General features: G+C 43.1%; 1 protein-coding gene across 2 annotated transcripts in view; it reads right to left on the reverse strand.

The window, feature by feature from the left end:
- PPP3CA (protein phosphatase 3 catalytic subunit alpha) overlaps window positions 1-16,904 on the reverse strand; it is a 170,684-nt gene extending 153,780 nt beyond the window's left edge. Inside the window, exon 1 of one of the 2 annotated variants that reach the window (XM_054292703.1) lies at window positions 16,297-16,904. In XM_054292703.1, coding sequence (XP_054148678.1) covers window positions 16,297-16,354 — 58 coding nt within the window. In that variant the 5' untranslated portion in view covers window positions 16,355-16,904. The remainder of the gene's footprint in view (window positions 1-16,296) is intronic. The other variant, XM_054292706.1, reaches the window with a different exon arrangement.
- Window positions 16,905-17,404: the final 500 nt, after the last annotated feature.

Consider the following 17,404-nt stretch of genomic DNA (forward strand, 5'->3'; position numbering starts at 1 on the left):
ACAGTATCTGCTTTCACTTCTTGTTCTTACATCATCCTCTTTTTGCAAAAAACATGAACTGAATTTTAAAAAAAGGCACTTCACTTTTGGTACAAGTTACATGAAACCACCCAGGTTTAAGAAGACTATAAACTGCATGAGAAAAGGAAATATCTAACATAAATGTTTTACACATGTGCACAGAGCATAAGATCTAGGATCACCCTTCATCCCAGCAGGAAAAAGGAGGACTTGATTCCACAATTTCAGTCTACCTATAAAGCAAAAATCCATATCCTCTTGCTGTGGATATTGCCCTCATGCCAGGAAAGCAAAACCACTTACAACAGCCTCATTTTAGAGCTCCAAGCACCAGCATAAAAAGTTCTACAAGACCCCCAGCAAGGAGCAATCCAAGTTTCTTTGACTACCACTGAGTGGGCACATTATCTAATGCCTCCTGCAACAGATGCCTGGCAATCCAGTTACAGGAGAACACCATCTATTAGTGCCACCCAATCCTCTCCAGTTTCATGCCCTGGACTCAGTCCAGGTATGCCCAGTTTAGAATCTGGATTCAATTAAATGAGTCTGTAGTCATGCTTTAGAAGGTTTTCTGTGAACTTTGCCCATCAGACAGGAAATACTACAGGTGTAATTATTCTGGGATACCTTATTATTTCCCATTGGACAGACTATCAGGATCTGAAACAAGAAGCAGGAGTAGTGCCTACAAAGAATTGGCTTTTTTGGCCAAGCATGGCACCAACTGACCACAGTTCTTGCACACAACAGAAACAAAACAGAACAAACCAACAGGTCTTGGCCTGAAACTCCTCTGCATCTCACACCTACAGAAAGTTACATGGATGGGTACTTTTTTGTAGGCTGGTCCTGGCCATTTGAGGTGTCCTTCCAAAGAGAGGCCTTTCCAGCAAATCTGTTCCAGGATTTCCTGCTGCTCAATTCCATTCACTGGATCCGTGAAAAGGTTTTAGACTCTTGACAGACAACCCCCTAAAACAGAATTTGGTAGTTTCAGTAGACATTGCAGTGTTTGGTTTTGGCCTGTGAACATCTTCAAACTTTGCTCTTTTCTCCTGTTTCATTTCACTAGGATATTTTGTAAGTGTCCACATAGCAAACCTCACATAGCAGATAAAGAAGTTCATATTTTATTCATTTTTGCCAAGCACCTTAGATAAAAAAAACAAACCCCACATGAGATTAGCAGACAAATGAGGATGTAAACTTGAAAGGCCAAAATATATAAGGCAGCTACAGTGTGTGTGTATGTGTACATAAGAAGCTTTACTGTAATCACGGTATTGTAAATATTTCAAGTACTCTGATTACAGAAGTTGATGACATGCATTCCAGTCATCACCATTTCCTTGGTACAGGAGAAAGGCATGACATTAAACAGTCCATACTAACACAGGTTTTATAGCAGTTAGGCCACCAATGCAAGAAAACATCCTTTTTTTAATGGAGACTCCAAATTTGTTTATAAAGGGAAAGAAAAATGCATACCTATGCATCATTATTTTGCATAATTATGCACATACAGATGCATAATTTTTTCTGAGATGTTTGCTGATTTGGGGAGAAGGGCTTGTATATCTTAGGTTTGGCTATTTTTTTCCTTTAATAATTGAAAGGCATTCATTTCGGTTAACTCAGGAATTAGAGTTAGTAACCTGTTCCCTAAGGCTCTTACAGGATTGAAAACAGACAAAAAGTCTTCTAAAGCTTCAGAATCTTTTCAGTACATAGCACAAAATATTAATGCTTTTGCCTCTGCAACACCTGCCTGCCAACACAACTACCCACAGCCATTTCCCTATCTGAATGGGAAGTCAAACACTACAGAGGAAATTAGTGGGGTTTCAAGAAGAAAGCTTTTAACACTCACCTTTCCCTTACACAGTGGTTCTGGTTCACATACTCCTCTCCTGCTGCAGTGCCACTGAACCAGAAACAGGCACACTTACACATGCAGGGGATGCTATTCTGTCAGAAACTAACTAGCAGCATGCCTTGTATTTACAAGCCAATCACAAACACCTAGGATTTCTCTATTTCCAGTTCCACAGTAAAGTTTAGGAGCACCTGCTGATCTCAGGAAGTTGTTCATAGGATATTACAGTCCTACTGTGAACAAACACATTGCCTATACGGACCATTTTTCTGGTGGTTTCTTTGAAGAGAAATTAGACCTTTGACAGAGACTTCTACAGTGCTGCAGATACACAAACATGAATAAATAACTATCCTCTCTGGGTCATTTATCATACTCAGCAGTTCTCACTACTGAAGGTAATGAGAACCTTTCCTACTCACTACTGAAGGTAGTGAGAACCTACTCCTTTCTCCTTTGAATTACCTAAATGTGGAGATGCTGAAGCAGAAAACAAAAGGTAATTCAAACTCCTCTTGTGACTTTTCCCTAACTTCAGGCAGCATCCTTTCTGATGGTTGTATACTGAACCAATAATAAATTCAGCCTGTTGCTCTCCCAGACTCCTACAACACAGAATATTTCAGAGCTTCTTGCATGGGGATGTATGTTTGCCCAAGATTTTAATTTATGTTATCATTTGTACTACACCGAGGCCATTCATGATTTAAATTCTAGTATCCGTCTTTTTCCTCAAATGTATCTAGTCAACTGAGCAACCCTGGAAGCTACACTTCCAAAAACAAGTATTACCTCCATTATCCAGATTACTTATCCATGGAGGTGATGCCACCTACAGAACTTGCTCAGAACTTCTAGTATGGTTGCTCTACTAACTTTTCTGAAGTAGTCAGCGTAATTCTGTCATACTCTGAACCTTTCCAGATGCTTATTTTCATTTTCTGTTACCCACATCAAGAGATTCCCTTATCTAAGGTTTGATTTTAGATTAACACATGCAAGATTCAGTTTAAAGGGCAACTTAGTCAGGTTTAAAGGGCAGCATTCACCCTCATAAGGAACCAAATAAACATGAAAATACAGCAAAGAAAAAACATGCCAGAGAGTGTCAGTGCTGAAAGACAACTGCCATCCCTTCTCAATTTCAATTGTCATGCCACTATGACAAAATCAGATGAACCAAGGACTAGGGAAAGATAAATACTTCCTTCCAGTAATTAGAAAATGGACCTTTTTGATAGTCATATTAGAAACACTGGCAGTAACTCTGGAAGATTTATATAAAAGCTTGCTTTCCCTTTTTCTTACAGTTGTCCAAAGCAAAGTACAGTGGTCATACTATCTGTCCTGCTTCCAAGCTACACCAAACTCCAGAGCTGTACATGCTTGGGAGATTCTGAAAATTCTCAAGAGTGATCTGTGCAAGTCTTTTGCCAGCAACACTACTAGCTACATATGGATGCATTAACTCATAAATATATATATATATATAATCTTCCCAATGCAACATATCTTGCTGCTATGCCAGGATAATTATTTACATGGTGGACCCTCAATCACACAAAGCATTCTTCCTGTAGAACACCTCACTAGCAAACCTAACTTGAATTTTTAAGGCAGATTTCTCTACTTCATGTTCGGTCAAAAGGTCTCTGAACTGATCAACTGTTGTAATTATCCACTTAAGAGAGCTGAGTAAAAGGTGATCACAGAAGGGTTGAGGTTGAAAGGGGACCTCTGTTGGTCAGCTGCTCCAACCAACACCAGTCCTCAAGCAGGGTCAGATAGAGCCAGCTGCACAGGGCTCCATCAAGATGGCTTTTGAACTACTCCAAGGATGGAACTCCACAACTTCTGAGCAACCTGTGCTCGTGTTTGAAAAGCAAAAAGTTACTTATTGTGAGAGCTGTCAATCAGTGCCCGTTACCTCTTGCCATGTCACTGGGCATTGCTGAAAAGAGCTTGGCTGCCCCTTCTCCATTTCCTACAACCAGCTTTAGTACAGCCAGATAAAGCCCCTGAGCCTTGTCTTCTCCACACTCAGTGGCCCCAGCTCCCTCAGATTTCCCTAGTCCCAGGGCCATCTCTGTGCACCAGCACTGAACTTGTTCCAGTATGTCCATGTTTTTCTCATACTGGGAAGACCAGAACTGAATCCAGCACTTCAGGTATGGCCTCACCAGTGCTTAGCAGAGGATTTACCTCTATCAACCTGCTAGCAACAATTGTCTTTATGCAGCCCTGAAGGCTCTTGGCAAACTCTCTAAGACAACCCATAAAAACCTCTGTCTCCATAAACCAAGGGTGAAGGCAAAGAGTCTAACACACTTTCAGAAGCCAGAGCAACTGGATTATAACAAAAAAGATATCTGCAGAGTAACTTGCTGATGGGCAGTACTTCTGAGATTAGCCAAGGTTATACAATTAACTTATAGCAAAATATTGTCTGTTACAATAGGATACAAGACGTGAGGTTAAGTGTACAGAAAATTCACATGCATTTAAGACTTCTGTTAATGACAGCGCTATTCCTCATCTTCTCTGTAGTAAACAAACAGTATTTACATGTGAGGTAAGCGTCACCTGAGAGTCAGAGCTCCAGGGAAGGAACAGTACCTTGTTAAAAGGATTAAAGTATGCTATTCCCTAACGTACAAGCTTCTCTCTATGCATAAATTGACTTCCATGTACTTTCACATGTCCCACAAACTGTGAGATATGGACCAATTACCAAGAGCCCAGCAAAGTGCCACAAAGATGACTTATGGGACCAAGGCATTTCTCTTGTGATGAAAGGCCGAGAGAGCTGGGGCTGGCCCAGATGATCTCCAGAGGTCCCTCCCAGCCTCAACTATTCTGGACTTCTGTGAAGCTGTCAGAGCTTGTGCTTTTTTACTGAGAGTGACTGAGAAAGGTACTTTGACACATCATTCATAAAAATTACAGATACACTATTTCTCCAGTGAAGTGGAAAGCAGAAAATTAAGAGATCGGGGGGAGAACCAAAAAACCAAATCAAACCATACCTGATGAGGTAGTCAACAGCCCAGAAGCTAAAAGTGATCTCTCAACTGAAATGAGTGCAGGTTTTTCCCCTTTTGTAGTACAAGTATGGGATTTTTTTTGAGTTTGCTTCTTTCCTCCAACTACCAATAGTAACTTAATCTCAGGATGCTCCAAACACAGGACCCTCAAGTCATTTTCCCCTCCTTCTTACTGATAACATAACTACAGATTAAAAGTTGTTATGGTTAACAAGAACTATAAGCACTTTATCTCCATAAACTTTTTTTTTAAATATGGAGAAAGTTCATTCTCTGACAATCTAAATCAAACTTAGGGGTATACTCACAGAGTATACGACTAACTAAAAATTTCACCAACAGCCTTTGCCAGTTCTCTGCTTGTTGAGAGTTAAGTTCCCCAGAAGCTACCACTCAGCTTCCTGCCCTGCTGCACAGGCACCTCCAGGATACTCACCTGAGCCAACAAGGCTCGTGAGGCAAAGCAGTACCAAAACAGCTCTCTTTGGATTTCTAAACTATCTTAGTTCTAAATTCCCTTGGTAACACTTCACTGCACTGAACACACACCCCCTTGCCCACTGTGCCCTTCATTTCTTCCTCCCAAACTCTCCACCTGTCATCCCAATACACCATGTTATGCCACTAGGCTCCCTTCTAGGAATCACAGGCACCACCACTCAGGTGACACACAACAGCAGGTTTCTCAGGGAAGTAAATAATGCTCCCATACCTGTCTGCTATGTACATCTTCAGTACTACCCATAAGTTACTCTCTTATAGCTGAAAAATAAGTTAAACAGATTTTATTTAAGGAGACCCAAATGTGTTCATTACTGAAGAAAACTTCTTTGTAAAGGGACACAGAAAGAACATATATGCATAAAGTCTTCTGTTTGTTTTTCCAACAATAAAGAACAACCATATGCACATACACAGAAAACATTTCAGACTACACTTCTGAAGAGAGAGCAACAGTGAAGCAAACTTTCTTGGCAAACCAGCCACCTACAAACAGACAAGTTCATCCTCACTTGGTAAATGAGCATTGCAAAGTAGAAAGGCACTTAGCGCACTCTTAAAATAAGTGCTAATGCTGTGAAAGATCAAATATAACAAAGTAGTTTAAACCAAAGAGAAATCATGCACTGAAAAAGGAAGGCCAAAATAAGAAATCCTAGGATGACAACTTGATTCACAGTTTACTCAAGTTAATGAAAGACTCCAACTCCCACAGATTTCAGCGGGTTATGAAACAGGTCCTGCAGAGGGAAATGTTCCAAGTCACAAACAGCAATGCCGTATTTTGATACGTAATTGCCACCAGTGCCTATGAAGAAATCCCTGGTGTAAAATAGAGAACAAATACAGTAATCTTGCTTTCTCATTTTAAAAATGGCATGAAAGAAACAACAAAAGAAAGTTATTGAAGAGAACTAGATTGTTCCCAGCTGTTGTCATAAAATACTACAGCTGTTCATGTCATTGCAGCTAATGACCAGTTGCACTTTTTTAAAGATTGTAACACAGTATGACCATTGTAATCTACATCAAACTGAAACTTGGCAAGCATCATGGAAAAAAGACTAAGAAATCATTTAAATCCTATTTTATTTTTTAATTTCTGTTCATGGGTTGGTTTTGAGTGTTTTGGGGGGATAGGAATGGATTTTGTATGAATGGTTCTTTATTCAAATTGTCAATTATGCTAAGCTACTTACAAAACCATGGTAAATAACAGGTATTAAATTATCAAAATTGTCTTTTCCAGTAATAAAAAGATAATTGAACTAATAAATCCTGGTTTGGTTTGGTTTTTTGGTTTTTTTGTTAAAAAGAAGTGTGCTGACTTAAAGTCTCAAGTTGAAAGAAAAGATGATGAAACATCTTTTCTCTGGAGCCAAAAACAGGGTAGGCATCACCATCTAGAAGCTTTTAATTGCTTTGCTAACTGAAATATACATGAACCAAATCAGACTTATTCATAAAGATTCAAGTACACAAAAGCAAAGAAAAGGTTAAAATAGAAAAATTCATATATATATATATATATACACACATATAGATGCAGAAAGAATTTTCAGATACAGCTCTCTCCAATGAAGCATTACTCCTTGACATATGGAGAAAAAGCTAGAGCAAAGCATGTGTTCCCACATAAAATCTCCACAGAACTTTAAACATACTACTTCAAGTAATTTCATGGACTTTCTCAAGAAAATGAGAGAATATAGGTTCCTCTCTAGCAATGTGTCCTCCCCTCCAAGATCATCCATATAGAGCTATAGACCAGGAAGAAATCACAATCCTGCACTGCTTTTTACCTTCCTTATTGCTACCAAGAAAATAATGCATGAAGAAAATTAGAAGTCATTTTACCACTTTCTCCACTTTAAGAAATAAAAACACTGCCAGAGAAATCCCAAATACTTTGGAAAGATGATGACCTAAACATACACTGCTTTGACCTATTTTCATAGCAGTGGCCTGGGACTCTGTAACAAGCAACAAACACAGCTGCAACAAAAAACCTGTGACAATGAAACTTCCTGATCCAAAGGAAGAAATTATTGCTAAACATGAACTTATAGCCAAACTTAGCAATAGATAACAAGCTAGAAGCTGAGCCTCTTTTCCTCACTTTGGGACATCTATCTAGACTGCAAAGGACTTCTTCCCAAATGATGGTTACTTCAAAACACAAACAATCCTGAAACTTTATGCAGCAACACAGTTATTCATCTGTCACTATCAATAAAAAAATTAAAAAGTAGATTTGTAAACCCTACCTTCAAATACAAAAGTCTAAATTAAAAATAAAAACCTAATCACACACAGCATGAGGCCAACACTCTAGTTTTGGATAGTTTGGATTCTATTAATTAAGCCTATTGAACAATGCACAGAGTGACTTTTGTAAGACTCTCTGTAGCATCACATCTGCATAAGCCATTATTAACACATGTTATTTTCACCATTCCAATCAGAAGTCCAAAGTGCACTTCCTTTCTTATAGCAACATTGCATAAAAAGATCAAGTCTGCACAACTAGGAGGTATTAGATGAACACTGTAGCAGAATTTGCTCCATAGCAATTTTGGGTGGGTTTTTTTTCCCTTCAGCTCAGCATTGTGCAAAAGTCAAGATAATTCAAAGTATTTTGGCCAACAGCAATCTGATGCAATAAAATGTCTAAACTAATTGCCTCCAAACGATGGGATGAAGAAAAAGAATATAGGATAGAATACTGTTATAGCAATATCTGTCTCCATCAGTACATGTTTCATCACATTACAGCACTTTTTAATTTCGAAGTTTGATTTTATTAACCCAGATATGCCTTTCTCAAAGACAAAAAAATTGTTGCATCTTTTCTCAAAGATTTTATACAACCCTTTTTTAGCATGGCTTTTCCCTTTCTTTTCCACAAAGGTTCGGTACAGTCTCCATACAGACTAGGTTCTGCACCTTCCAATCCTAAAGTTTAAGGTGGAGGTTTTAAAATTCACTTATCTGTGGTGAACCTCAGGATTCTTCTCAAGTATTACCAATTTCACCAAGTCTTGCACTTCATTGCTAACTAACTTCCATGTCTGATTATAAAAGCACCAAAGCAGGAGGACCCATACCACCTCCCTTCCAAGTTAACCGAGAACACGCTGTTCATGCTGGCTTTGCAAACCACACAAGTTGAAACTAACAGTCATACTATGAGTGTTCAACATAAACTGCAAGAAACCTGCAAGCAGCAGCTGAGCTGCAGAATAGAGACATCCTTCTGTGACAAGCTGGGTAGAGCTTGAGCAGCACACTGACAGTGGAGCTATTCACTGAAAAGAAAGCTACAGTCAGCAGCTGGCTGCAGAGTTACAACAGAAGTCTGAGTACTTCCCCTGTTCTCACAGGCTTCCCCAGGCACCTACAGATGCACCAAAAGGAAAGACACAGTGTTCCATGAGCCTCTTCCATTAAATACACACACCCAAATCACTCAAATCTACCAGGCAGCACTTAGGCTGCTCATCATACTTAGCAATAAGCAAACAAGCAAAAGAGCAATGAGGAAAGAAGAGTTTTTAGAAATGCAGGACAGGAATAGACAGGAAAAGGGCATTTTGAAACATGAGAGGGGGAAAGCATTAAAAACACAACTTGCTGACAAGTCAAAGGAGCTGCAACATAAGTTCAGCACAGCTTTTAATTACAAGTAGAATGAAGTTTGATTGATAGACAGTTTTCAAATGAAATGTTTTTGAAAACTGGTTAAATACACCCTAAAGGATGCTATCTACACCTTAGACACAAGCACCCCAAGTCACACAAGAACTAACTTCTAATTAAAACCACCATTTCTAATGTGTGGTGTCTTTCCACTCTGCTTCTTTTCCTCTCCAGCTCCAAACATAAATGGTGTTAGTTGACAATTAGCTAAGACAGTCATGTTCTCCTCATACAGCAGTGTTGCTGTATCAACACTATCATGCCTAAGCTCTCTTATAAATAGAGATTAAAACACACATAGATGACTGTCAAGGAGGTACTACTCTGGAGGTGTTATTTCAACAGCGGCAGCTTTCTGGGGGAAGAGTAAATAGGGTGGGAATTAGTCCAGATTTTTACCTTTAAAAGAATGGTTTACCATCATAATAGCACTTATTGTCTCCCTGGTTTTCCACACATGATCTCTGGTCTCTTCCTTCACTCAGTAATTATAGGAAACCATTAAGTATGTGCCTGGAGTACCACCTCCAGCAATTCCACATCTCAATCCACAACCCAAGGGGCAGACTACTCCATAAGCCACACACTTAGATGAACATGCACAGTTAGTCTGCACATGCAGTATAATGGTTTTCAAAAATGGGGTGATACTTTCCACCATTACTGAATAGACATAAAATGATATTTTATGGGGGAAAGTCAAGATAAATGACTGATTATCACAAGTGGAAATTATCTGAATGTTCAGCTGAAGAACTATTGTGAAATCACAGCCTATATTTGATTCATGAAACCACCTACAAAAGAATATAAGAAGGTACCTTTTCATGAAGATGATTTGAAGTGGCTTTTACTTCAGAAACTTGTGGCTTCTTTTATGGCATGCTTACAGTAAGTGTTAAGCAGTATCTCTCCATCTTAAAATACTTTCAAGGAAGTACTTTTTTCCACATTCCTTGAAGCTATGAAGAAGAAACTAATCCCCACTATAAACTGCTTCAACATCACTGAGAAGCCTAAAATAAGTTAATATTCACAGTTAAATGGAGTACCAAATTTAACTTATAGTCCTGCTTTTGTACTATAAGTAGGAGCCACTCAGCAAAACATAAGAAACTGGAAAAAAAAAACCCAGGGAAGATGAGTTGGCAGTATCCAGGCTACAGGTACTTATTTATTGACATTACCCAAAATTACTTTTGATAGAAAATCCCTTTAGAAATACCAGACAGAAAACACTGTGCTGAGTTCTAGAAGCTAGAACTACAAAAAATGATAATTTAAAATATCAAGTTATATAAACAAAGGTAAATATATTTTGCACACGATCTTCCTGCCACAACCTGCACTGCAATGAAAGCATATCCACGCAACAACTATCATCTCTAAGTGGGATACATGTGATGGAATAAATACCATTCAATTTGGGTATGGATAACAGAGAGAAAACAACTGTTCTCTTCAACATCTCCCTATAGAAAATAACCTCAACTGGCTCATATTTTCCAATTAAGTTAAATGCTGATATCATTCAGTATGCACTCCTCTTTCAAGACTACAAACAGTGGTATTAAAAGCACCAGCTCCCTACTGAGGCTCAGTCAAAAACAGCAGGCAACAGAAGGCAGCTTTAGCCAATGTGGAATTTAGAAGCATACAAAAGGTATTTAACACACAAACAAGGCAATTTTGTGCCTCACTTCATATCAGTCCCACGACTCAGCACACTCAGCAAGCCACTCACTCATCATACAGAGCACGAGAAAAGCCTCCCACCTATGCAGTGCAGCAATAACTCTGTAAGAAAGGCACCCTTCAGCAAGTGCACAGTTTTCCCCTATGCCTATACAGCAAAAGACTTGTTTCACTAAAGGGCTTATTTACAAAATGATCTTAATGACTAAGAGGCTCAGTGAGTTCATAAATCAAAACAAATCACCAGCTTTATTACACATAGTCATCAAAGACTGTACTTTGGTTTTGTTTCAGTTTCTCAGCACTACACTCATAATCCCTCATGAGTGCTACACACATCCCACATACACACACAGGTTCGCACAATGTAAAACATACAAAGACTGCAACACCTAAGTGTCATCCAGTTGACAAAATCTATTGGTCTTACAAGTATTAACTTAGTTTTGACATCAGGTAAGAACAAATTAGTTACATACATAAGAAACCATAACACAGCAACCTTGCTTTCTTTCCTAAACAACCATAATATCTCTCCAAGTACATTCAACTGTTTTCTGCTCCTAGGTGCCTCTCACACAGCTTGTATCATAAAGGTACCTGGAGACTTGCAACTATGGAGTTACTAAAACTGAGGTGGATGTACACCTGCTCGTTCAATTGAACGTAATAGTGGACAGGAAGAGAATCAATCCCCAGCTGTACCAGCGCCACCTTTCTGGCACAGCTGTGGGTGGATTCTCTAGTTAATAGTACACCTTGAACCCAGATGCAGTCTTCCTCAGGACAAGAAATATACCCCTAAGTACTACAACAATAAATTAATTAAAGTCAGCTTTCCTATGCCAACAGAAACAGCTACAAAGCAATTCCTTCTTTTTCCTCATGAGGATCAGATAGACACAATCTTCAGCATCCTCAACAGAGAGGCCTATCATCCTTTACTGCATTAGACACTTAAAACTATTTAAGTAACCCTGGTCCTTGCCATAAATAAGCAATACCCGAATTCACACCAAAATATACACCAAATCCACAAACGTTACAGATGTTCAGGTCAACACAATTGCTCAAAAACCACTGAAGCACTTGCAGGACACATCTATGCTGGAAAAATTGAACTCAATTCAGAGGAAGACAGAAGCAGGCTTCTGCAATTCACCAGTGCTGGATTCCAGCCTGGAGCACAAGCCTTTGGTGAATACACACAAGTCTCCCTAGACTAATGGGAATTACCAATGAAGTTTAGAGTTTCCATTATTGACAGCAATTTTACCTCTCACAAATCTGAAATGAACACTGATGGTGGAATATCGATCTCAAGCTGGCATTCATATTACATTACAAACAACTGTCAGCCTGCGCTTTAGGAGAGCATTAACAATGACACAGTTTGAAATCCAGAGACAGCAGTGTCTGGTTTTATTGTGTGTTGTCAATTGCTGATATAACCATGTACACCTCCCCATGCAACGCACAAGAGGAAAGGACAACACCAAGGATCACAAGCCATGGCTACAGCCCTTCTAAACAACTGAGACAGAATTACTTCATTAAAACTACACTTCCCATAAAAAAGCACAAAAACCCACACAAAAGCATACAACCATCTGACCTGCCCAGAAAAAAAAAAATCAAAACAATCAGTGTACCTAACTAAGTGCAAGATTTCCAAGAAATACTGACTTCACTTTTATTGTACAACTACTCCAGTTGACTTCCAAAGTTTTTATTTAGGATTACTCTGCTTTAATGCAGTATTCCTCAGAGGCACTAATGCAACACTAAACACGTTGAGGAGGTCAAGTAACATGATACATGGCTTTTCCTTCCCTCTAGGTGGGGTTCAAATCTTGCTAATGTCAGTAGTGAGCAAAAGCTGTTGACATCAGGCAGCTGAGCCATGTGAAATGAGCTATTACCCTCGGTCCAGTTTTTCCTGGACAGGTATTCTACCTTCACAAGAACAACCAAGCCCACACTCTGGCTGCCAAGTCTCAGGAATTGGAGGCAGCATGGATAAGGAACAGCTTCCTCAATCCTGAAGAAAGACCCTAACTTTTAAGACAGCTCTGTTCAAGTGAAAGCTGCACCATACCACTGACAAAAAGGCAAGAAATTTAAATTCATTATAAGAACATCAAGTCAGCACCTCCTGCAACAGTATGTTGTCCTGAGCCTTGATCCCACAAACTTCTGAATGCACCTGAATATACAGTTTATCATATTTGCAGTCAACAGACCAGAGTGCTGCTCCTCTACAGCATGACAAAATTCAGAGTAAAGATGAATTGTGTAATTTGCATCACAATATACATACCATCTTCAGGAGAGCACCAGAGTAAAATGAAAGTACCCCTCAAACCATAACTGCATTCTCTGGATTAATTTTACTTTTTTCTTTAGCCCAACAAAACAGACAGTTTTGTCAATTTTAACTAGAGTTAATTTGCTTCTGGAAAATTATCATTACACACAAACCTGAATTTCATCTTTACACTTCTCATCGTATGACAGTGTAAGATATGCATAACAAAGCCAGAAGACCAAGACGTTGAAAACATTAGGGGATCCCAAGCCTTTTTCCCCACATCCCAAAAGCACATTTTATTTTTGAGTCAAATCAGTTCAAGCACAGTTCAGACAATTCAAAAAGCAAAGAAAAATGAGTATGAGATTAAATCCTCGCCTATGGAAAGGCTCCATTTCTCCATATATTTGAGCGTTTTAAGCACAAGAAGCAAAAAACAAAATCAGACCCACAGCAAACCCCTGAAGAAGCAGCTGTCAGCCACAAGCAATTTGCACAAAGCTGCTGGAACTGTAATCCCCCCAAGCCCGTCCCATTGTTACGTAACAGTGCCAAGCCAGGATTTTTCACCAGCCAGCTCAGTTACTGTTCGTAGGAAACATCTCCTCTCACACACCAGATATCGAGAGGATTTAAAAAAAAAAAAAAAAAAAAAAAAAAAAAAAAAAAAAACCATAAAAAAAAAATGCCACACAGGCAAGCAGAGGGAAAAATTTAATCCGGAGACTACATCCATGTTAAAGGCATTTCCTTTAAGTAAGGTTTTATATGATATTCTAACTTAGAAGAACTAGCTTGCTTTCTCAGGTTGCGCTTTACCAGTGTTACAGTATCTGGTTATTCTCTCTAAAATAACAAGACTTCAACTACTTATAGAGGTGCTTACAATGTAACTTTTAATTTCATTATTCTGTGTTAATTTAACATTGCAAGCCCATTTCCGTTGTTCATCTCAACAGGGTAAAAATCATGTCCTATATGACAGAAACAACCAGGTGATCTTTCCTTTATTACCACCAGTTTCTTGACTTCCTTAATGTCCATAGGAAGACAGTGTGAAATGCCTGTGATGCAGCAAAGAATAATCCTATGAACAATCACTTGACTGTGTACTACACTTTTCAGATCCTATTTCAAAACCTTAAAAGGATTTCAATATTTAATGGAGGCCTGAACCAGTTGAGCAGATCTTCACATCTACACTGAAACACTGACATTATGAGACAAACAGTCAGCAGGGGCAATGGACACCCAAGCAGCACCTATGTTCTTTTTGTTCAAGACTTGAACTCAGTTTAACTAAGTTGATTTCTCTCTGAGCTGCATTATAAAAGTATTTAACTACACATACTGCTAAGTTTTCTTAGAAATAGTGGTTTTAGATCTTTGAGACATTTACACGTGAGAAAAACACAAAGAGCAATTGCTGACAAAACACATTTAGATGAGCTGAAAGCATTAAAGGTTTTGTAAATACTGAAATAATTCCTGTTCATAACAAACATTGTCTTAAGCCAAAGGAAGCTGGCCACTGCAAAGATCAGGAGTTTGGTCATGTACCAGGACCACACAGATTAAGGAAATTAAAAAAAAAAAAAAAAAAGACATACCCCATAATCTCCTAACAGGATGATGGCCATTTGTTGTTTCTACAGGAGACAAGTATCAGCTAAACACAGGCTTTAAAGCCTACACTTGGGGTGATATAACAGACTAAAACTTAAATTTTAAATAGCGATTTTCTTAAAATTCTTGCAATTATGTTTCTTACAATAGCTGAATACCTACACTTTCCTTTGGAGGGGCATAAAATGAAGTAAGAGTGGAAAAGGCATAAGATGGTAAATGTAAATATAAACACAAAACCATAAATAACACATCTTCCCAAATAATATTTACACTGATTGCTTCATTCTGGCATACACCCATGTAAATACAGAAGTGTATGTATTTCAAGACCATTTCCATTTCCAGCTTTCCCAGGATCTGGACACATCCATGCTGCACCTTGGATTTGTGCTGTCCACCGTAGCATACGGGTTATAACCTAACTGGGTGAAATACACTAGAGCTGGATACACTTGGCTGTGCGCCCAGTGCGGAAGGAAAGAAACAAACAAACAAAAAACCCAGACCACTAAATACACGTGCACTTCCTACACACCGAGAAATGCACACGTGCAATTTACATCAGGCATCACCCCAGTAAATAAAACCTTGGTCTGTACTGCGGGGCACAACGTGCTGTCAACCCAAACTCTCATTTGTTTATACGGCCGAGGCTGGCAGCACAGGCGTCCCTCCGAAGCAGAGAAAAGCTCATAGAGCCCATCCGTGCTTGTGCCGAGCACCCTCACGGCCACCCGCACGCACACGCTACGCCCGCCGGATAACTTCACATCCTAGCAGGCCGGGCCGTCAGCAAGAGACGGCGATGGAGGAGGAGGAGAAGGAGGAGGAGGAAGCAGCCTTCGCCGCCTCCCACAACGCCCGCGGCCCGCTCCCCCTCGCCCGGCATCCCCGCCGCGGGAGCCGCGGGGGCGGCCCTGCGGGAGCGGGGCACGGCGGAGCCGAGCGGCGCAACCGGTCCCCAGCAGCGGCGCTCGGTGCGGGAGCGCAGCCCCGGCTGCTGGCGCGGGGAGGCTTCCAGGCATCCTCGCTGCATGCGGGGAGCGGAACGGCAGTGACAAGCGGCGGCGCAGCCTGCGGGGGGGGCTCCGGGGAGCGCGGTCCGGAGGAGAAGGAGGAATGGGGGATGCCCAGAGGAGCGGGCGGGCTGGGGGAGGGGGCCGAGCCCTGCCCTCCTCTCCCCCAGGCACCGGGGCGGGGGAGGAAGCTGGGGCTCCCCCTCTCTCTCACGCCAGCCCTGTGCAGCGCCTTCAAGGCGGAGGGGGGGAGGCGGCGGGGGGAGGAAGGGGGGGAAATGCTGCAATGTAGCGCCGGGCAGGCAGGCGAGGGAAGCCGCAAACCCTCCACTGGGGCCCGGCGCAAGCCCCCGGGCCGAGCCTACCCGTCCCAGCGGCCTCGCCGCCGGCAGCCCCACGGTACCTGCCCGGAGCCGGCGGGGAAGAGGGGACGGACGCGACCCCTGCAGGGGGCCCGGCGGGAGGACCCGGCCGAAAGGGCGGCAGGGGCGCAGCACCCACCTTTCACCACCCTGTCCGTCGTCGATAACTTGGGATCGACGGCCTTATGCTCCGACATGTCCGGCGGCCGGGGAGGCGGCGAGGCTCTCCCCCCTCGGGCAGGGCAGGCGCGAGCTGAGGCGGCGGCGGCCGCTGCGGTCACGGCTCCGGCTCCTCCGCTGCGGCCGAAGTTGCCGCGTCCCGCCGCCGCTCGCTGGCTCGGCTGGGCTCTGCCGCGCGGTGCCTTCCTCCTTCGTCTTCCTCCACCCCCGTCCTCCTCTTCCTCCTCCAGTTAATTATTGCTGGCTTTCAATCACGCCTCCGGGCTGTGCAGGACGGCTCGCTCTTCCCCCCCCCGCCAAAGACCCCGGCGACAACACCCGCGGCGGGCGGCTGTCAGGCAGCGCCGGCAGGAAAAGCCGCGAGTGGACGCGGGCAGCAGGAACAGCCAGGTTGCACACGCAGCGGCCAGCCCTGCGCTTCCTTCCTCCGCGGCGCGCCGCTCCGGCTCCTCCCGCCGCCGCCGCCACCACCACCACGGCCGCCGCCGCCCGGGATCGGGATCCGGATCCGTGTCTTCCCCGCCGCCCCCCGCAGGGTCTTTCCGCGCCTCGCACCGACACCGGCCGCGGCCCCGCGCGCCGCTGCACACGCTCCGCCGCGCAGCCCCCGCGCGCCGCCCGGCCCCGCCCGCCCGGCTCCCGCTCCCGGGCGCCGCCATTGGCCCGCGCCGCGCTGCCACTCACTGCCGGCGCCCCGCCCCGCCCCGCGCGCGCCGCACCGCCCAGGTGCGCCCGCCCGCCCGCCGGGGCCGCGCACCCCCGCCGAGCGCCCGCACGGCCCGGTCCGGCACGGCACGGCACGGCACGGCACGATCTGGCACGGCACAGCCTGCGTGTGGCCGCGGGAAGGAGCCCACTACCTGCCACTCACGGGGGCGGCGGCTGTGCGCCGGGAACCGCGCCCGGTTGGCCGCGCCTGCGTGCCCCGCCAGCCCGCGCGGGTGCGGAGCGCTCCAAGCGCCTGCCCCTCTTGTGCCCGCACCGAGGTGCCGCGTCCCCGGAGAGGTGACACGCAGGTACCGGCACGCCGGGGCTGGCCTGCGCGAAAGGAAATCTTCTTAAATAGC

Source organism: Melozone crissalis, unplaced genomic scaffold (assembly GCF_028551555.1).
Source record: "Melozone crissalis strain CALT ecotype California unplaced genomic scaffold, PUWL_Pcris_2 ptg000006l_1, whole genome shotgun sequence".
NCBI lineage: Eukaryota > Metazoa > Chordata > Aves > Passeriformes > Passerellidae > Melozone > Melozone crissalis.